Source organism: Camelus ferus, chromosome 6 (genome assembly GCF_009834535.1).
Source record: "Camelus ferus isolate YT-003-E chromosome 6, BCGSAC_Cfer_1.0, whole genome shotgun sequence".
Classification (NCBI taxonomy): domain Eukaryota; kingdom Metazoa; phylum Chordata; class Mammalia; order Artiodactyla; family Camelidae; genus Camelus; species Camelus ferus.
Genome location: NC_045701.1, coordinates 11,525,033 through 11,547,534, shown reverse-complemented (window position 1 = coordinate 11,547,534; position 22,502 = coordinate 11,525,033). Strand labels below are relative to the sequence as shown.

The window sequence follows — 22,502 nt, the reverse complement described above, 5'->3', positions numbered from 1 at the left end:
ACGGTCTTTCCCTCCTGTATAGCTTTATGAAGTCCTTGCTACTCCTGTGTCATCTTTAAAGACATAAGCTGCATTTACCTGTCCATAGTTACAGGTAGAATTGTCCGATTTAATTCCCATGTTATGACTGCAGCAGGGTTTGATGAAATCTTGCATGCAAATCTAGCAACTCCACCTTCTTGGACCTCAATAGAAATTGGCTGAACTTCAAATGCAGAAATAGCTATAAGATAAAGTTTGTTAAATTCAGAATATGTACAAGTACTATTACACTATACTTAGAAATAACATTATTCTAGATATTATTTGTCAAATTTGAACTCCTGCCCAGACATAAGGCCAACTTAACAAGCACAGAGAAATTAAGGAATAATTTTATAAAAACCACTGGGCAGTTGCCCAGCTAAATGAGTTTGGTCTTTTCCAAAATGAAATTATAAAAAGCTTCTCAAGCAACAGGATTGTGTTCGCAGGACTGTGAGGAAACAACCAGGATTAACTACTGCAGAGTAAGTTAGATTAAGGGTTCATGGAAAAGTGGAAGGAGAGTAGAGATAAAACAGATTTGTACCATGCTACAAACTAAGGCATCACTGAAAAGTTTCGAGCAAGGGAGTATCATGATAGTAACAGTGCCTGGGAAAAATTACTCAGGTGCTGTCACACAGGATGGATCGAAAAAAGTAGTGTCTCAAGTCAAAAGGTCAACAGACTATTTAAATAGAAATGACACAACTGAGTGGTGGCAGTGAGAATGGAGAGGTTCTACAGATATCTTAATGAAAACAGAGACTTGATTCTTACTGGACACAGATATCTCACTCCATGTTTGGAATCAAATGAAGTTGGTATTGATGAAGCAGAAAGAGAAATAAAGAGGAAAGACACCTGTCTGATGAATAAAAGGTACACAGATTTGAGACTATTTTTAGACCTCCGTATTTCTAAAGTAGAGATAAATCTTGAAGTGTTGATATTTTCAAGAGAGAACTCTTCTTTACCATTCTAGGCAAGCCTCCAGCAACTGGTCATCAGCATCCTTGGTTTCACACTTTGACGGAGTCCAAACTCCAGGTAATATTATGGCTTGCCTCCCCTCCGCTAAGTCTTTCAGGGTATAAAGAAAGGGCCCCAGTGATTGTTCAAAAAATATATTTGGCTTTACAATTTATCGATAAAGTGAGAAGTTGTAAGAAAAATAGAAGGAGTAAGGGCTAGATGACTTATGCCTCATTAGACTGGGAAGGGAAAAAGGTCACAGACTAAAAAATTCTGCCTTGGGCTTGACTTCATTACTTTGTAAATGGATCATGGGCCTTCTGAGGTATAGAATAAAGCCAGTGAAAAATGGTGAAAATATTCTTAGGGGTATCCGCTTCCAAAAAGGGTGGAGTGAGGGTAAACGATACTCTGTGTATGTAACAAAAAATTCCTGCTTCTTCAAGAACAGTGGTTTTCAAACTGCTGCTGTCAGTGAATCCACAAGGGTGAAAGCATTTATGGTATGATATCCAGTCTCTGCCTTTTTCACTCTCGTTTCTCTTGAGTACATAGTGGGTAACAAAGCAATAGACACTGCAGACGCAGATACATGTGAGAAACCAGCTGCCTTCTGTCAGGCTAACTAGAGATTCACACAAATGGAAAACAATGTCACTCCTCTCACTAAAGTTTTTTGGAAAATAGTTATTTTTCATCAAATGTGTTATGTTAATATGCAACTGATTAATGTTCTCATTCAAAATTAATTAATGACTACTTTAAAAAACTTCTCTGTTGTAATTTCTAAGAATAAGTATTAACAGATACAACCTGCATAAAGTGACGCTCTTTGGGGTCCTCAGTATGTTTCAGAGTGTGAAGAGTAAGAATAAAATGTTTTAAGAATCATCGAATTCTAAAAATCAACATAATTTTTCTCTTTAATTGCTTCTGTAATCACTTTCTAGGATGTTAATCTACTTACACACATTTGCATTCTTTATCAGACCTCAGGCCCACTCACTGAAGCATCAGGAAACAGATGGTTAGGTTCATCTTCAAAATAACAAGTTCACACTCAGAACAGCCCGGTTTCTCAATGACAACGAAAGCTTATCTTTCACTAATTAACAAAACTTTTCTCAAATACATTCATATTCTGGGTGAATTAAGACCTAAGTTTCAAAAAGTTTAATGCCTGCTTTATTAAGTATTAACTGCTTTTATTGATCCCACATTTACCATGTGTGAGGGGGTGACTTTTAGCCCCAGTTGTCATTGATAATCCTGTCTATATTCAATTTACAGACTTTAAAGTGATCATTTTTATCTTATTCTTTCCCAGCATTTACCTCTCCAGACTGAAATATCTAATAGTTTAACTTTTCTTCATAAAGCAGTAGTTCCCCCAACCCTACCTATTTGAACATTTTCTTCTTACCACACAATGAGTCAAGCACCTAATTCAGTACGTTTTATCTCACACACATATACAAGATAAATCTCTCACTATGTATATCTATGTACATCAATATATAGCTCATCTCTGACTTCTCTCCATCCCTAATAGTACTCTTTGAGTCAGGCCCTTATCACCTACTGCCTGGAAGTCTTGCAGGAGTATCTTAGGTGATATTTTTCCTGCCAACGGCTTAACCTTCGAGAGTGATGGTCATAAAATACAAATCTGATTTGTGTTGCTGATGAATTATTTAGTCCCTGCAAAGCTCTGTCACCTTGTAGTCAACCACCTAAAATTATGTTCCATGAACCCTGAACTGCTTATAATTCTTTGAATACACTATACTTTATACCTCTGAGCATTATGTGAGCATTTCCTTCTCTTTCAAATATCCTAGGTCTCTTTGTCCACCCATGAAATCCTGTTGTCACTGAAAGCCTCGTTCTCCCGTCTCATCCTCAGGAGGTTGTTCCTGACCTTTGTCTCTACAACTTCTGTACACTGAAGACTTTTATTGCCACTTTTATCCCACAGTATTATTTATAATCGCTTATCACAAGTCTGCCTCCCATTCTACACACTGAGCTCAACGAGGGTGAGTAGTGGGTCATACTCTCTGCAGGATCCGTTAAGTCAGTGAATGGCACAGACTCGGCACTAAAGCAATATTTGCTAAATTAAACTGAAATTTAAAAAATGTTTTCTAATTCTATTAGGTCTTTAAACAGAGTAACTAGAAACGTGGGGAGTCTCCCTGGTACAAATGCCAAGGCTTGGGATGAGAAGAAAATAATGCTTTTTATTATTTCGTTTGCTGATTCTAAACAATCCCTGATATTTTGGTGGTGTTATTTTTAGAGACAAAAATCTGTCCCTCCTTTCTTAACGGATTTTTATAAAGATTAAGTAAGCCAATATAGTGAGGGCTCTTTATATATTTATTGTAAAACTTTTTATCAGTGTTGTGATTATGAAGAAAAATAATCACTCTGTTGCCTTGAGTAATTTCCCTCCAACCACTTAGGCCCTTGAGAGTCATTTTTTACTCTGAATCTCATCTAACCAATCAAACAATAATGATGCCTCTGAACGACTCCCTTTTCCTTCAGCAGTTCCCTCCTTCTTTCCCAGATGCGTTAAGTCTATGAAACCCCTTAGCTTTTTTATTATAAAAACTAAACTAACTTTGCACTTTAGGTCAAATGGGCTAGAACTGGCGTCACGAAAGTCTGAGAACTAAAAGATAAACAGATGTATCCTGTAACACAGCAAGGGCATTTGTTTATTTTTTATACTGTGTGTGGGGGAAGCAGCTTTACTGAAGTATAATTCACAGTGCATGTAATTTACATTCCACAGAATTCACCCATTCAGAGTATATAATGCAATGGGTGTATTCACAGAGTTTGTGACCATCTCGATCATCAATTTTAGAATATTTTCATCACTTCAAAAAGAAATCCCATATCCTTCAGTTATTACTTCCTAATCTTCCCATCCCTTCCCTACTCCGGCTTTACTGAGATATAACCAACATATGACATTGTGTTAAGTTTAAGGTGCACAACAATGTGTACGTCTGAGGTCTGATACACGCATATACTGGGGAACGACTACCCCAATAAGGCTGGTTAACACAGCCGTGAAGCATGAGTATTTCTTGATCCCACTCTGTTATTCATTAAGTTATGAAGCAAGTACCATAAAAAGATTTTTTTTTTTAATCCTTTATACTTAACATGGGTAACTTTTTGGTTCCTTTTGAAAATTCAGCTGGCTGGCAAAATGATTCTCCCCAGAGAAGACCAGGCCAGACACTCCCTGGGACCCTGGTCAGCACCTCTGAGACTGAAGAGCAAGAGGCACGCATGACTCAGTAATAAACGCAAGTTCCCTCCTCCGGTTTTAACTCCTCCATCTGGGTGCCAACCCCATCCTCCACCCCTGCCTCTGGGAACCTGATGTATCTATGTTTCTTACATCTCTCTCCTTTCTGCATATTTAAACTCTTCTTCTCCTGACTCCTTCCCTCAGCTTATACACGTGTCTAAGTCTTCCCCAACCTCAAAACACAAAAAGACAAACCTCCAGGCCTCTCTTTACAGCACGTACCCCTCGAGCAGCTATCCACTGTCTCTCTTCTCCGTGGCATCAAAACTTCTCTAAAGAGCGGTCTACTCTAGCCACCTCCCCTTCTCCCTCTCTGACTTCATGCCTCAAGCATCTAACCTGCCTTCTTCCCCTATGATTTTGTTGGAACAGTGTCTAGGACACTGCTCACTCCTCCCAGTTCTCTGACTCCATCCTGTTCCCTACCAGGGGCTCTCCCTCTTCCTTCTGCTCCCCCTTCCAGAGACTCTCTGTTCTTTTCTCTCTCCACATTCTCCTTGGGTGACTTCATCCACTTTCAGTTTCCTACTACATCCATCTGCTGCTGCCGAGTCCCAAACTACATCTCCAGCTTAGATCACCAAGCCCAGAGCTTCACACCCATGGCTCTATGCCTACCAGACACCATCACCTGGAATCCACAAAACGTACCTCAAACTCATCGTGCCCAAAATGAAATCATCTTCCTTCCTCCCAGCCTGTCACACCGCTGTGCAGCTACTCACCTGAGCTAGACACTACTGACTCCTTCCGCACGCTCTTCAATCAATCCCCTGGTCCCACTGATTTTAACTCCTAGACGTGTATTAAATCCATTCCCGTATTCCTGTCCCGACACCTCTCACTCGAATCACCGTAACAGTCTTTGTATGGTCTTCCTGCTGTCACCTTCCCTCTCCCCACTCAAAAAACATCCTCCCAACATACAACAGTGTTAGATGCGGGCTGCACGTGACTCACAAGTGGCTTCCAACTATTATTTCAAAGGCTTCTATAACTCAACCCATTACTGCAAAAACCACCATGGACAATATTTTACAAAAAAATGTGATTCAATTTTAAATGCTGTCCAAAAGCACTGTGTCTTATCAACCTTCCTTCTAAATCTTTAAACTGTTTAGCCTAATTATTAGAAATACATGTATGTATCTTTGCTACATTAAAGGAACTGATATCTTTATACCAATTATATACTTTTTATTCTTTTTGACTGTGTACATTCTCAATAAATGCGATTTGGTGGCTAGCTTTTACACCCCCCCCCCAATAAAAAGAGTAGTTTAGCATCAATTACTACCAAACTATTTACATGGTAAGCGTGCAATTGTATAGTCAATGTACAGCAGTTATATAAAAACCTGAATATTTCTGCTAATAAAGATATACATTATAACTATGACACAAAGGAGTTAATCACCATGAATCACACATTAATATCAACCTCATTATCTTTTATAATCATACCGTTAATTTAATTTGTAGTTAACCCATGCTGACAGCCTTTGAATCATGCAATTACTCATAAAATAATGGGCCAGATTAACTGTCACCTCAGTCCAGAAAAAGGTTTTAATCAGACTTATGGAACACTTTTAGACTAAAGTAATCTCTTCTAAATTCATTCATTTATTCAACAATTGTTTATTCAGTGCTTAGTATGTTCAAGGTGCCAAGAATCCAGTGATGAACAAAACTAACAGAGGCTTTGTCCCCAGGGGTCTTTGTCCAGCAATGCAGAAAGGCATTCACCTAAATTACTATGCAAGTATACAGTAATTTTAAATCGTGAGAAACGCTATAAGGAAAATTATGGAGTATTATTAAAGCATGTAACAGTTATAATATTGACAGAAATAACAATAGCTTACCATGTATTTTATTGCAAGGAGGCACATTAAGTACATCACATATTCTAGTTTATTTAATCTTCACAACCATTATCACCCTAATTCTCAGTTCAAGAAACTGAGACACAGGGAGATTAGCAACTTGCTCAAGTTCTGCAGCCAGCAAGTGGTGAGGGTGGGATCTGAATCCAGGCAATCTCCAGAGATCCTACATGAATTCTCTCATGAGTGAAAGCATGAGATACCCAGACTTTCTGTGGAAGGTAAAAATTACTGGTTCTACTTCCACACAGTTCTGCTGCTCAGGCAGAAGTTAATATGCATTGGTTTTCTAGCTGGGTAAGAGTATGTGTTAAATTCCTAAATTTCCAAGACAGAAGAGCATCTTTAAACTTTGGTATACTAGGATTTTGAAGCTATGGCTCAACTCAAGTGGGAGTATTTCCATTTCTAGGAACCTGTTAAAGATAGGTATGCAAGTAAACTGAATCATACTACCCCAGTCTACAATTTATTTACAAAGCAAGTAGCTTTTAAAATCTATTTAAAAAACTAGTTTACCTCATGGGAATATTAGCTATTCCTTTATTATTATTCTCCTAGTTCTAAGCCCACATACATTTGATCATCAAAAAGCCAAACACCTAGAGAGAGAGAGCGTGTAGAGGTAGGGAGACCGGTTAAGAGGCTTTCAGAAAGTGGAGGAGAGACCAGCTGTGGGCTTGAATGATGGCAGAGACTACAGGAGTGGAAGGGAGGGCATATACAAGAAATGCTGTACATTGAACAACATGATTTGGCCATGAGGTGTTCAAGGGAAACAGAAGGAAAGACCCAAACTTTTCTGAAGGTTCCGGCCCATATGCCTGGAAGGTTGGGGGACACCTTCCGGTGCCTGAACGGAGAACACAGGAAGAGAGAGCAGATAGATTGATGAAGCACCGTTACAGGTTCTCATTTAACAAGAATGAGGAGAAACTGGACATGTTAAGGAGACTAGGAAATTATAAAATAAGGCCAGGGATTACTAGTATCAACAATATCAACAATTATCTATTCATCCTGATTTTTAAACAAATGGTTCAGATGTTAGGCTATTTTTTTTAAGCTTTAAAGAAAAATATCCATGAGTTTTTATAATAGCAGTCTATAAAAATAGCAATGTACAACATGTAAAATCAGCAGAGAAAAGGACTTCCTACTTCTGAGGCTCTGTTGGAATGAGATAAGAAGAAATAGTGTTTACTGTTTTTCCAATCTTAATTTATTTTCATTTCTTAATGACAGAGTTAAGGCATTAGAAAACTGAGGTAAAGGATATTAAGACTAAGATAAAATTTTCATCTTAAAGAAAGATGGTTTAAAGAAAATCAGGAATAAAACCCAGTACAATGCAGGGCACAATTCAGGCACATACAGAGAGGTGGTACAGTGCAGAGCCCTGAGGGTAAGAGTGCAGACACTAAAATCTACGGATCTGGGTCAGAATCACAGCTCTGCATGCCTAAGCGGTGTGCCCTTGAGAAGTTACCCAATCTCAAGCCTCAGTATTCCCCAGTAAAATGGGGATAATAATACCTTATAAAAATAACATTAAATTATACATACATATACATATGTGCACACGCACACACATACACACACAGTACTATGAGCGTGTACTCAGGCACTGCTTGGCACCCAGCCAACTCCTAGCAGTGGCCCTAGAAGCAGTAACAGTTACAGGATGTCTTGCTAGGAATACACTGGTTTTGCTTTCAGAACAGTAACTTAAAGAAAGTCAAACAAGGGATGTTAGTGACCAGCACACAATAAACTTTAAAACCCTAACAAAGGCAGAGGTATTTTTTCCTAAGATTTAAAATTTTATTTTTTTCCTACTAAGCCAGACTATGTAGCTTTTACATAAAGGAATATAAAGTATAGAGGAACAAAAGTAATCTTCCCATTTTTAACGTGTATAGATAAATTATCTGAAGAGGATAAAACCCTCTGCCTCAATGATCAAATAATAGGGCCCAGATTACAAGATCTCTGGCTATAGAATTATGCATTTTGAACTTGTATTTTTTCCTACAAAAACACATAATCAAGGAAAAGCTAATGATATTTAAAAGTAAATTTTATATGCCTTTATGGTAAATGGACTGAAGAAAGAGTTTGCACAAATTTTCTACTATTGCTCCACTACCTGATAAAATCCCTCATCCTTAATTTTTATCTGCATTTTTAATACTTTGAGCTTCTCATTTTGGGGGTAACTATCATCTGTGTTCTATGGATGCTCGATTTTCTTCCCAATCGGTGCCTTCAATCTGAAAATTATGAGAAAAATAACATCTGGATAAAAAGCACTTTTAAATTTTAAAAAATTACATTAAAATTTTGTATCAAACTTAGAAACTTGAGAAGAGCATGCACAAATATGAAATACCTATGTCATGACAGTCTTAAACTTTGTTTTCCTATTTTAATTTTTTTAAGTGGGGCTTTAAGCTGAGCCAATGAATACATCCTTTACAATGAATGTTAGATTCTCCCCTAAAATTTTAGTTCACAGACCATTTTCGGCATTATCAAAACATTTTGCACTTATTTAAATGGCATAACACCTTGTGTTCTTATGCAAATCTCGCTTTCTCCTTGATGTGGACTTTGTTCCTGCCAGTTAGGTATGATTTTACAAGTCTACAGCCTCCTTGTGAAACCTGACCTCTTTCTTCCCTCCATAGTCAGTGCTAACATAAACCAAGAGCCCCACAAGAAGTCATTAAAGCAGTGCTGTTAAGAGGCCAGAGCTCTATAAAACAGGCAAGAAATAAGGTCTCAAGAAATATGCGCCGTCCTCAAAAACAACCCTGCAAACACAATAAATGTAAGTGCCTATTTTATTTGTGACTTCCTCCTCTTCAGCTGTCTACTTAATCATTTGCTTCTATGATTTACAGTCAGAAAAAAAAAGGATCAAAAATGCTAAGAGGAAAATGTTCTCCAAACTTTAATTTTATCAGAAAGCAACACATTGATGTTTCTGCTTTGGAAATGTATGACTACAACATTAAGCTAGTGTGCCATTCACACTTCTTAGAAGTTGCAAAGAGTGAAATATTTCCTACATGTTGATTTTAAAACCAACTAAAAATTATGGATACACAGTTTGAAATGACAAGTCATCCAATAATTTAAAATAAGTTGGTAGACTATTTCCTAACATAAGAAAATAAAATTTTCTTTTGTAAATTGCTTTAAAATATTCTCCCCCTAAACAGGAAATACTTCAGTTGGTGAGAACCCGAATGCAGGGTTTACACCGGTGGTCCTAATGCTGTGGATCAGCCAGGGGGTCTGGAGGCCTCAGCTGGTCGAGGACTGCACCAGTTGCTACTGCCCATCCCTCCTTGGGGAGTCCTAAATGGCAGGGGTTCATGGCCAGTAGTCACGTTCCAACACCTCTGTGCTGTTTCCATGGCTCTAAGTCACTCATCAGTAGCTCTGGGGAAATCTGTAAGTAGCTCACCAAGAAAGCAGGGAGATTCCTATCTCAGGCTCTCAAAGGTCCACACTTTCAGAGTCTGTTACGGAGTTTTATGCATAGTAGTTTAAAGTTTATTTCTGTTAACACTGGTCTTTCAAATCATGCATTTGTGCACTCCAGGATTTACTAATCAAAACATAGTTATAACTTCTTACTTCATCAAGTCCGATTCACTCTGGGTCTTCAGACTTGCGAAGACTGACCTGCAACTGAACAGGAAGCAAACCAAGAGACCTGATCCAGCATTTAATCAAAGCATCACAATAAATGATGCTTTACCTACCGAGGTAAAAACCAATGAATGTACAAGTTCCAAACAGAAGCTGAAAATGTATTATAGCCTTAAGATGAGGCAAGAAGCTATCTGAAATTTTTAAAAGTTATTTTACAGAAAAAACTCACCTGTTTAATAAAAGTAATATAAAGCAATCACTACATTTTAGGGGTCAGCCTCTTTTTAAAAAATCTGTACTGAGTCTGCAACAGCTACTGTTATCAGTGGTTTATAAACTGACTTCTAGTGAATTTAGGATCCTGCTTGCATCTGTGGCAATTCTGACAACCAGGTGCTAAGAGGTATTATACACTTGCTTTTCAAAGGAAATACTTGGATCAAAGTATGTGTCCAAATAAACAGAAAGGCTAGAAAGTCTGTAACAAAGTTGAGAACCAGAGACTTTCAGAAACAGATCCTACATGCAAATTTCCCACAGACTATTTTATTTTCCAGTCTATTCCTACTGTAACTATATTAAAAGACACCTTTAATTACACCTGAGAATTCGTTGCCTCTTTGACAGTTTATCAACCCTGTCCCGCCAAACACCAGGCCTGGCCCTCCCAACATTCAACTTCTCAGTCTGGAGGAAGTGACACCAAGCTCTTCAAGTCCCCTCCTGTCAGCTGGACCACTCACTGATGTTCAACAATTCTTCTCTTAATCTCTTTTTAATAGCTGGTTTCAGGAATTCTCTAACTTTCCAATTTATTCAAGTTCCCAGCCACTTTTACCCTAAATTGCAAATTACCCGACTTTAGAGACAATGTCTTACTTGTCAGTATGTTGCTAGAACAGTGACCTGTATTCAACTCAATAAAGTTTTCTTGAGTAAACTCAGCAGACCATATCACTATCTACGTCCTATCTGCAACAGAAATCCCTGCCTCTTACCTCCCTGAAAAGATTAACAGAATTTTAGCTGTTACCATCCCTACTGTATAACTCTGAGCAACTACTTACTCTTCCTGAACGTACTTTGTTACATAAAATAGGATTCTTAGAAGGGTTTTTATGGATTCATAAGGTAATGAGTGTGAAGTGTTTAATATAGTTCCTGTAACATTTAAAGCACTAAAGGATCTTTGCTATTTCTATTATTTTATTAAACATAAATTTGCTTCCTTACCACCTAAACATGTCTCCCTTTTCACTGAGCTTCTCTTCCCTCACTCCTGGTTCTGAGGAGTAAGCAACCATCCAACTTGTGCCAACGCCAGCCCTCTGCTGCACACTTAATTCCTCCCTGATTACCTTCTCTGAGCCCCATTCCACTTATTCTTCCTGTTCTCCTGTGTCACTCCCTCATGACCGCTTTCTTCCTCTCTGCCTAGAAACATATGCATAGCTTCTCTTTCCTGAAAAGCAGTGTAGATCTCAGGCTAAGGTAACATTCAGCCCACTTCTTTCCTGTTACTGTCGGTCTTCTGGAATGACTCCATCCACATAATTCTTCACTTCTGCTGGGGCAGGGTGGCAGGAAGGCTATGGACAGGAGGGAGAGAGAAGAGCCACAGGTATGTTTATATACACGACTCAAGAGCCTTAGGGAACAAATTCTCTTAAGAGAAGAAGCAGTGCTTATGAGTTTGGTTCAAAAACAACTGACCAGTTTAGGCGGGGGATTGTGTCAGAATTCATGGCTGCCTGACTCTCATACTAGGCAAGCCATCAGAACTCATGAATCACCCTTCTACAAAGGAGGAGGGCTGCTGGGCTGCTGATTGAAACTTTTGCAAGTTTTATCAAGACTACTTCCAGTAGGAGAAACGGGGCAGGGAACGTAGGTAACCCCCCTCTTGGGGCTACTGTAGGACAAGCTGGAATGGGGCACAGATAGTACAGCTCAGCCACTGGAACTGACCAGAAAACACCTGGAGAAAGAACCACAGCCCTCACCTGAGGGGATGCTCAATTAACGAAGAAAAAAAAGAGGCTGCTGACTCCCCCAGGACCCTGAGTACAGGAACTGGACTAAACTGCAACTGACTGAAAGTCCACCTCTGCCCCAGACCCTTTTTCACTGTCACCACCCCAGATCTTGCTCTCCCCGGCGTTTACTCGTGCTGGGATGCCTGGTGGGCGCCTGCAGAGATCCGGGTGTATCTGTACGTATTTGATACTTGACAACCAATTTTTAACTTAGAGAAAAAGTTATAATCATTGACTATGTTGTCCAGAGACTAACAGGCCCCTCACTCTCAAGACTTCTTCCCTCTCTTCATTCTCCATCCTCCTCTCTCTCGCTCTCTTCCTACACTTCCTTATTCCTTTGTCTCTGGCAGACTTTTTGGGAAAACAATGGTGGCTTGAACTGGAGGATTCACTGGGGATGGAGATACCCCGGTAGAATCAAGAGACATGGGGAGGCGGAATCAGTATGACCAGAACTTAGTGGCAAGAGTACCAAGAGTGCAGGACAACAAACAGTCTTATATATTGCTGTTGGCGGTATAATATCAAAACAGATTAATGTATAACAGCCAAAAAAATGCCGAAGGAAGCTATTAAGCCTTCAATTAATGGAATTTACACAGCCCTTAAAATGGCTACATCATTACACAGAAAAAGCTTGTGATATGCTAAGTGAAAAAAAAATTAGATGCAAAATTGTATTGACAACTTTCTTCTCATGATAGCTCACTAACCTAGTAAGTCCCACTCTTACAACTTCTTTTATTCTTAATAAAACATGAACAGGCCAATCAAAACTCTTTTCTGCAGGCATCTAAGAACTAGCACCTGACACCAAAGCAAGGTTTTAAAAATTGGTCCTGGCCAATGTTGATGTGGAAAGGACTAAAGTATTAAGATGTGAGTCTATATGACTACGAAAAAAGCAAAAATTTAAGCAAAGACATTTTCATTCTTTGGAAAACTTAAGATAAGTTCAATTAGAATTTTAAAAAAGTTTTCAGTTACACAAACAATAATTGTTTTAGGAGAGATGCAAGAAGGTAGGGAATTTTGTTGGTTGATTGAATAAATAAACAAATACGTAGATAGCTACCGTAAGTGGGGACAAACATTTGTTAGTAATAAAAATCAATGTTAAAAACTGCTGCTTGCTGTTCACCTTAAAGAATATGGTAAAAGGTTTCCAAAATCAGGTGGAAGCCTGAATGACCCTCATGGTCTCAAAGGTCCCTTCATGGTACTGTTATTCTAGTGGCACATGTTGTATTCTTGGTTGCTACATCACTGACACAGAGGTAGCTGTGGTTCAAAGAGAGATTCCAGAGTCAGGAGACCTAAGTTCTTCTTGGCTCCCTCACTCACAGCCTTTCACATGTAAGCTTGGATAGGTCATAATCTCCCCTGAAGTAGTGCCATCTGCCTCACATGCTCTTTTCAGGAGGGAAGAAGATAATAGGGGTGAGAGTTTTATAAGCCCCACACTGGGGTTCCTAAGCTGGGGCACAAATGGCCCTTAGCTTCAGTACAGGAAGCAGAGCAAAATGGGAAACAAGACTGAACTATCGTCAGAGACCTGTATTCTTTCCAAGCTCTGTCACAAATGAACTGTATGATCTGTCAAAAGTCAGCTCTCTCTGGCCCTCAGTGTCCTCATACACAAAATGACAGAGCTCTTCTCAGCAAGTACTGCCATTTCTCCTAGTTTTGAAGAATCTTGCCAGAATCACAGTCCAGTGTACCCTGATCCTTCTTCTTACTTGACATCATAAAATTCAGGAGGCCAACAAAGATTACCAGTCTAGCTACAACCACTATAGCCATAAAAAAATGACACAACATGGATGATCTCAACTCTCAATGACATGCTCCAAACTATAAGTAATTTTTAATGGCAAACTTACTCAGGCTGAGAGTTCATTTTTAAATCGAGGGCTCTTTTTGGTAAATTTCTCCTAATTTTCCCCTCTTCTGCTACCCCTTCCAATGCATACACTCAGCAAAAGCACAAGTGTCATTAACTTGCCATCTGTCTCCTCAAATATTCAAGGAGCTCCAGGGCCAGGAATTAGCAGCAATTTAAATGGACCTAAGAGTCATAGTGCTTTATACACAATGGTCCATCAATGAATGTCCACCAAAATGAAATTAACTTACACTTAGTGTTTTTTTTTAACTCACAATTAGTTATGATGTGAATGTGCTTAGTGCAAAACTAGGAAGAGACTACAAGTAACTTAAAATCAGTCCGAATCTTCCTATGTACTAAATATTTTCTGCATGATTATTATTTTGTAAGAGCTCTAGCATACAAGGAGGCAATGACATTTATGTCTGTGCATAAAACATGTATCACAAAGCACAAGAAGGCACTGAAACCTAGAGATCAGTTGAGCCATTAGAAGCCATGCCTGTGGAAAAGCATGAGGGCAGTTATATTCTCCTTGGTCTAAAGGGCCTCGAACAGTCTTGAGCAAGGAATCCTCAACCCAGAAAGGAGCCAGAATATACTAAGTAGTTAACAGATGTAAAGAACACTGGGCACAAGATATATGGGGAAAAGTGGTAGAAGACTAAAGACAGGCAATTTGGCCCAGGCCAAGCCTGTCCTTATATGCAGAGTAAAAAGCTACATCCATTATAAAATGTTAATGGAAAGGCAAAGGAACTAGCCAAAACAATTCTGAAAAAGAACAAAATTGGAAGACTGACACTGCCTGATAAAGACATATGATAATTTCAAGAATTATGATAAAACTCCAGTATTCAAGGAAGTATTACTGGCAAAAGGACACAAAGATTAGTGAACAGAAGAGTACAGAAATAAATCAATATAAGTATGTCAATTGATTTTTACAAAGTTGAATAAGTAATTCAAAAGAGATAGTCTTTTCAACCAACAGTGCTTGAATAACCAAACATCCATACACAAAAAATTAATCTTGACCTATACCTTACATAAAAGTAACTCAAATTGGTCATAGAACTAAATGTGAAACACAAAACTATAAAACCTTTAGAAGAAAACATAGAAAAATCTTTGAGACCCTGGTTAGGTGAAGAGTTCTTAGGTATGACATCAAAAACAATCCATAAAGGAAAAAAAACTGATCAACGGGACTTCCATCAAAACAAAAAAAAACTTCTGTTATTGGAAAAAAACTGTTAAGAGAATGAAAAATAAGCCATAAACTGGGAGAAAATTTGCAAATCACCTTATCTGATGAAGGATTTGTATCCATAATATATAAAGAACTTTCAAAATCAATAATTAGGAAACAATCAACAAAAAAATCGCCAAAAGATCTGAATAGATACTTTACCAAACAAGATATATGGATGGCAATGAAACATATATAAAGATGATCAACTTCATTAGTCATAGTTATAGAGGAATACAAATTAAAACCACAATGAGATACCAACTGCACACCTATTAAAATAGCTCAAAGGAAAAACACTAACAATATCAAGTGCTGATAAGGATGCAGACTACCCGAAACTCTCTCCTATGTTACTGACAGGAATGCAAATTGGTATGGTCACTCTGGAAAATAACTTGGCAGTTTCTTATAAAATTAAAAACACACTTACTGCACTCTCACTTTAAATATTTACTCAATAGAAATGAAAATTTATGTTCACACAAAAACCTGTACAGGAAAAATTTTCAAAGTTTTATTCATAATTGCCCCAAATTGTCAACAATTTAAATGTCCTTCAACTTCAACTGGCGAATGGATAAACTGAAGTAAATCTATACTATGGAATACTACCGAGCAACAAAAAGGAAAGAACTATTGATACACTCAACAGCACAGATAAATCTCAAATGCATTATTCTAAGTGGAAGAAGCAATACCCAAAAGGCTACCTAATGTATAATTCCATCTATATGACATACTGGGAAATAGTGGTTTCTAAGAATTAGGGGAGGAAAAGGGTATGACTACATGGGCAGGTAGCAGGAGAGAACGTTTTGTGATGATGAAAGTAATCTGTATCCTGATTGTGGTGAAGGCTACACAACTGTGCATATGTTAAAACTTAACAGAACTGTACAGCCAAGTAAGTTTCACTGTATGTAAATTAAAAAATAAATTTCAAAAAAGGCTATGTTCTCTATAATATAGAAAGACTTTAGTTCAATTTTCTAATTACTCTTAATGAGGAACTATAAATTAAGCAAGTTGACAGCACACGTAAATTTTAAATGCCCATGCCTTCAGGCCACCTTCACTTTTTCTGTGAGGGTGCACCTGACTTTCCCAAGTAAAACTATAGAACCCTTACATACTCCCAGGATCTTGGAGTATCCTGTTGGCTTCATCGTTTTGCCAGGTCTATTTTTTGCACCTACTCACAGGACAGGACCTGTCTTTTCATCTTTGTATTCCTGACATAATACCTTAGATACAAAAGGTCCTCAAGAGGTACTCAATAAACCCATGAATGAAAACATGTCCTAGGGAACATATCCATCAGTCCAGTCACCACCTCCTCCATCTGGAGTGCATACAGTATAATGTGTGCACAACGATAATCTGAGGAGGGACCACAAGATGCCGAACCTAAGTTTACACTACCTTTAGAATACTGTAGATGAAAAGTACATAGAAAAATGTGCCCTAACAACTAGAAATTGATCTGTGTTCTTGAAGAGCAGCCAGAGAAAGGAACCTACAGCCCTCCTGTTCCTCCACCTACTGAAATGGTGGGGGACCAGTCACACCTCTGCTGAGAGGCTAGAAGAGTGGGGAATCAACAAGGCAACGCACACACACACACACACACACACAGGCATACACTTGAACACCCAGCCTTTCCTGAGTAGCCCAGCAGAGCTCTCTGCCTCATGATGCCAGCAGCACACTGCAAGACTGCAATTCCTGCAAAGACCTTTTTTGCAGGCTGCTGACCCAGCATATTCTGCAGACACTTGTGAGCTCTGGGCTGCCTGGAATTCTGAGCCCATCTTGGGGAGTCTCATAATATTCAACCTGATACAGATTCCATCAGGGCAAGCTTGAAATTATGCAGAATTTGGTCCTGGAACCAACTGGTTTGACCCAAGGAATCTCACATGAGAAACAGATTTTCTAGAGTGGCTATAAGGTTTTGGAATTCATATTTGACCAAGACGTGAGACCTCTCTTCAGGACTAAACTGTCCCACTGAATGCTAAAATAAAGGAGCATTGTTTGCATATGCATTTGTGCCACATTTGTACTTTCACTCTCCTAAAGAGAGGTGAAAACAGTTACACTGAATGAAGATATGCAATGCTGAAGTCACAGGCACCTGTGGCACCCTCACCTGCAGTGAGCGTACACTCTGCTTTAGCTGCACCTTGGTTTATGTTCTGCTGGATTGATGGTGCTCCTCCGGAAAGAGATCAGTAGTAAGTAGAGAGTAGCAAGCATTTAGGGTGGCTTCTCAGGACTGGATCATAAAGAACACCAGAAGTAGATGTGGAAATGTGATGCTATAAAAGGAAAGGTCTGACTTGGTAGGAACTTAAGGAAGAGATTAGGAATATAAGGAAAAAATCACACACCTAAGCAAAATAAATAGAATCAGGCTGTCAACAGGAAAAACCCAAGGAAATAAAAACAGTTTTCTGTAATTGTTAAACCATCATAAAATTACTACCAACATTCCTTGTCTTCCATTCTAAAGCTGATAAAACGAAAATAAACCATTATTCACTTTGCCTTTCATCTTTCCCAACTGTTACTTAAACTTGAGTTTAAAAAAATTTTCTTTTAAAATAAGCAGTCTCCATCCATATGGTACTCCCATAATCTAGACAGAATCCTGTTAGTTTGGGAGCAAAATCTGATCTCACTTTGAAAGACGTCCCCAACTGGGATTTTCCTCTTCTCAAATTATCTGTCTTCCCAGCAACAGTGTGTGGTCACAGAAGTGTATGAGACATGCTAATGCGTTTATCAAGTGATTATTCTCGGCCCCTCTGCTGGCAAAAACAGGCAGGAAACAGTACAGAAAAAACATGCACAGTAAGCCACATTAACCAGCTTCAAAGCTGTTCAACTTGTGTGGCTCCTATGAATTCAAGGGGAAGAGAAAAAGTGCCATTGCTTTGTCTTCACCAAGACCACTTCCCCTTCAGCGTCTGCCAAGTGATTGCCTTATAGCGCCTAATCCGAGAGATGCCTTTCTTACGCCTTGTTGTCATTCCATAAAGAATTAGTTCTGCTTAATAGCTCAACTGTGCAGGAAGAACATTCCATGCAATTTTACACTTTGCATCAGTCAGAGAAACAGAAGGATCAAGAAAGCATTAAGAAAAGTGAGGTTTTGTAACAAAATTCATGTCACTTAGCAACTTCACCCGTGTACAAATTTATAATGAGAAAAATTACAAAACCCACCAAAATTAAAGCAGAAATATTTCTGCTAGGGTTATTTTTACTTTTCCAAATGATTCTCTAAAGGACATTTAAAATTATTCAACAGCTTCAGTACATTAAATTATGTGTTGATGAACTTTGCAATATTCTTTTCCACTGTTGTTTATATATTGCTTTCTCAGATTATAAAAGGCCTGGTTTTCCTTTCTCTTCCACATAATAACCTGACACTCAGTGGGTATTTAGTACATGCCTGTTAACACAATACAATTTATTAAACTTTACATAATTATAATTTATTGTATTAATTAAATGGTTTACATAAGACAGTCAATTCATAAACTGGGAATCAATCACTATAAAATGTCTGGGTATCTCTTTCATTTTTTAATAGCTGTTAAAGACCAAGCCTATCTAATTGATAACAGAAAAAAATGTATACACACACATCAGATGACCTTGTTAAAGTGAATTCATAAAGTGGACCTTGAATTCTAAGCTTCCTGCCTACAACACAAAGTAGTCTTCTAATGATACCGTAGCTCATTTTTTAACTAGGTTTGACCACACAGTCCTAAAAGGGAGAGAAGAGAGAATTAACCTACTACATACTTTATATACATTAAATCATTTAATATTCATGAAAACCTTAACAGGTAAGCAATATTATTTCTACTTAACAGGTAGAGAAATAGGTTCTGAGAGGTTAAGCCAGTTGCTCAGGGTCACAGAATTAGGAAATAATGGTCAAAATGATTTTTTTTTTAAAATTACACCCACGCTGCAGCCCTAGAAGTTAAGGAGGCCCCACACAGAGTCCACCAGAGCACCCCAAAGCAGTAACGCTCACCTGGCCTTGTGCGTCTGCTCTCCGTAGGAAACACACATTCGTGCACAGAAAACAGACAGTTTTCCATTCTCCTGTTTTCTCTCCTTTAAACCTTCCTAGAAGCAGCAGCAAAAACATATTTCTCCAACCTTCCACCTGACTGAATATTACATCACTCCCTAATCATCAATGACAGCTTTTAGGGTCTTCTGTCAACAATTCTTTCTCCCGATTTTTTACCAGTATCAATTTAATTGTACAATTATTTACCCTACATTCCACATTATTCTCCAATACAGACTTACCTTGCCTAGTCCAAGTAAATCCACTTGCCATTCTTTAAAGAACACTCAGAATCTAAGAACATTACACTGTTAAAGCCCTCCATAAAAGTACAGCAAACAGGATGGTCTAACAGCTTGCAACCATCAACCAAAACTAAGAATCAGGGAAGGCTTCACACAGGAGGTGATATATGTGCCTGAGAACTATGTGCCTAAGCAGCAGGGGATTATCAAGAGTAGTCCAGGCAAAGGGTGGAGAGTGGGCAAAGGCACAGAGCACCAAGAGCGCACAATGCATTCAGAGAACTGAAACTCCATGCAGCAGGAATTTAAGGTGTATGGAACAGTCAGAGGTAAGAGGGTGGAGACATGGGGAGACAGGGTAGTAAAGGATGCAGCTGCTGGGCAGGCAGGGACCAGATAATAAAGAGCCTTGCCTACTGATGTGCCAGTACTTTGCTGGTCTAAGTGTAGTCCTTGGAAAACTCATAGAATTTGTTTGAAATACAGACTATCAGGCCCTACTCAAACCTACCAAATGCCAATCAGCACTTGTTAAAAGATGCTCAGGTGACTTACATGCACTTTAAAACTTAAGAAGCACAGCTTTAAGCATTTGGTTTGCATTCTGAAGGCAGTGAGAAGCCACTGAAATATTCTGAGCAAAAGACAGACATGATCAGTTTTGAAAGGAATATGGGAGATTAATTCTGAGTAGCGAAAAATGCACATACGGTTTTTTTATGGTTTACTTCCTATTGGATTCCGATGTTGGAGAACAATTCATAAAAATGCTTCCCATTTTTCTGCTCTGTTTCTATGTCTGCCAGGAGCTGGGGAGCTGGGGAGACAGGGAGAGGTTGGTGAAAGAGTACAAACTTTCATTTCACACAATGAATAAGGTCTGAAGATCTAACTCGGGAAGTGGCTACAGTTAGCAACACTGAACTGTATGGCTGAAATTCACTAAGAGGGTAGAGCTTAATGTTCTCACACATACACAAAAAAGATAAATATGTGAGGTGATGCATGTGCTGATTACCTAGATGAGGGAAGTTCTTTCAAAACGTATGTATGTATCAAATCACCACGATGCACACTTTAAATACCTTACAATTTATATGTCAGTTATACCTCAATAAAGCTGAAGTTTTCTAAAAAGGGCTTCCTTACCTATACAGAGGCTCCCAGTGATAGGAGAAACATTAAGTTTTCTCAAACACCAAGAATGCACTTTCTATAGGACAAAAACATGTCTAACCATATCCAACTAGTGGTTTAAATCAAATTTACACAATCATGTTCCCTAAACAGTTTTGTCAACTCAAAGCTGTTGCATAAACAGCTTACTCTTATTTGGCCTGTTAGTGGCCTTTGAATTGTTGTGGTCGGGGAGTTACAGGCTGTATTTGCTGCTCACAAACCATTTTTTAATGAAAGAAAACATTCCTTTAAAATATTTTGTTAAATTATATGCAAACTTACTTAGGCTCAGAGGAATAAAAGAGCAGAATTCTGGATCACAGTCATATAGAAATCCCCTACAATGTGTTCAGTAAGCCAAATCAAAACAACGCATAGTTTATAGGAATGGGGTTGAAGAAATCTGCAGCTCATATCTCATCTGTTGTCAAGCATCACATTCATTCAAGCAAAGGAAAGTTAACTGATAAAAATCTGCTTTTAAATGTCTGTTATTGGCAGTGAAGAGAGTCAAATAGCCTGGTTTTTTTTCTTTGATGGGTTACAATGAATGTCACAGAAAAGACTTTGTACTTAAAGAAGCACAACCCTGCTGAAAAAGACGATAAAACTGATCTTCTTCATAACAACAGCAAAAATGTAGTTATGTGTGTTTGCATATTTAATGCATCTTTTATAGAGACACAAAAATTATGACACTGCTACCCACATTCAGTCCTCACAGCTATCTGATCCAAGACTGAGATCCTTATAGGACCATAACTCTGATATAAATATAACTACATTCAGAGCCAATTATAAAGGTGGATTCCCCAGTTTTGTAGGGAGTGTTATTCATAGCCTAATGCAAATTTTCCACGTGGCTTAACAGAAACTCTAAGTTTCTTTTAAAGAAACGACCACCAGTGGCATCAGGTAATTTGAAAGATTTCTGGAAATATACCCATGCTCCGAGGCCACTAAGGCAGTGTTTTTCAACCCCTTCTCTTCCATGATGGGCAGCCCTTTAGAAGTCTCCTTTCCCACTAATGTGTATTTGCTGATAGAAGGAGTCTGTATGTATATCCATGGAAAAAAGGAGTGAGATGCCAAAGAAAACTGAGGCAACAGAATTACTGAGAGAGGGGGGGAAAGAGAAAGAACAAAATGGAAAAAATACAGGGGAAGATATTCCGTGACAAGAAATAAGACAAGTAAAGAGACAGCTAGAAGGGACAGATCAAGAATGAATGGTGCAAACAAAGGCAAACAAAATTAAAAGACAAAGGGACAAATCACCACATTGCTGACCACTGCTACACAAATATGACGACAGCTTTGAGTACACTGTAATTTGGTGACAGAGCACTAAAGCTGACTGTACGAGTACATGTGCCTGGCCAGGATTATTTCAAAGTGATCCTTGCAGGGGCTATGAAATAAATTTTTAAAAATTTCTTGGTTATCTGGGAAAATGAGTAGTTAACAGAATTACAGATTTTTTTTTAAGCTCTAAGAGACCTTAAAGATAGTTAAATTACATTTCTTTATGGCTGTAGTTATGGATGTAAAGATACAATAATGATTTAACAGTATCAAGCAGGCCAATAACAAAAAGAAGGTGTTTGTATATTACGTGGGGGGAAAAAGTTAAAGGACGATTAGAGCGCATTTAATGGGATTACAACCACTTTGGAAAATTGCTTGGCAGTTTCTTAAAAAGTTAGATATACCTACAATACAACCCAGCCATCTCACTCCTAGACATCTAACAGGAGAAATGCACTCGTCCACAGAAGGATCTGTCTGTGAACGTTCACAGCACCCTTATCTGTAACAGCCTCAAACTGTCGGGAGAGCGCCCAAGTGTCCACTAACAAGTGACTGGATAAACGACTCAGCAGCAGAAAATGAACCCCTGATATAC

At 38.5% G+C, this 22,502-nt stretch overlaps 1 protein-coding gene across 2 annotated transcripts in view; it reads right to left on the bottom strand.

Moving 5' to 3' along the window:
- Window positions 1-22,502, bottom strand: part of PRTG (protogenin) — a 120,028-nt gene that overhangs the window by 65,449 nt on the left and 32,077 nt on the right. For both annotated transcript variants that reach the window (XM_032481128.1, XM_032481129.1), the window contains exon 3: window positions 79-223. In XM_032481128.1, coding sequence (XP_032337019.1) covers window positions 79-223 — 145 coding nt within the window. The remainder of the gene's footprint in view (window positions 1-78; window positions 224-22,502) is intronic.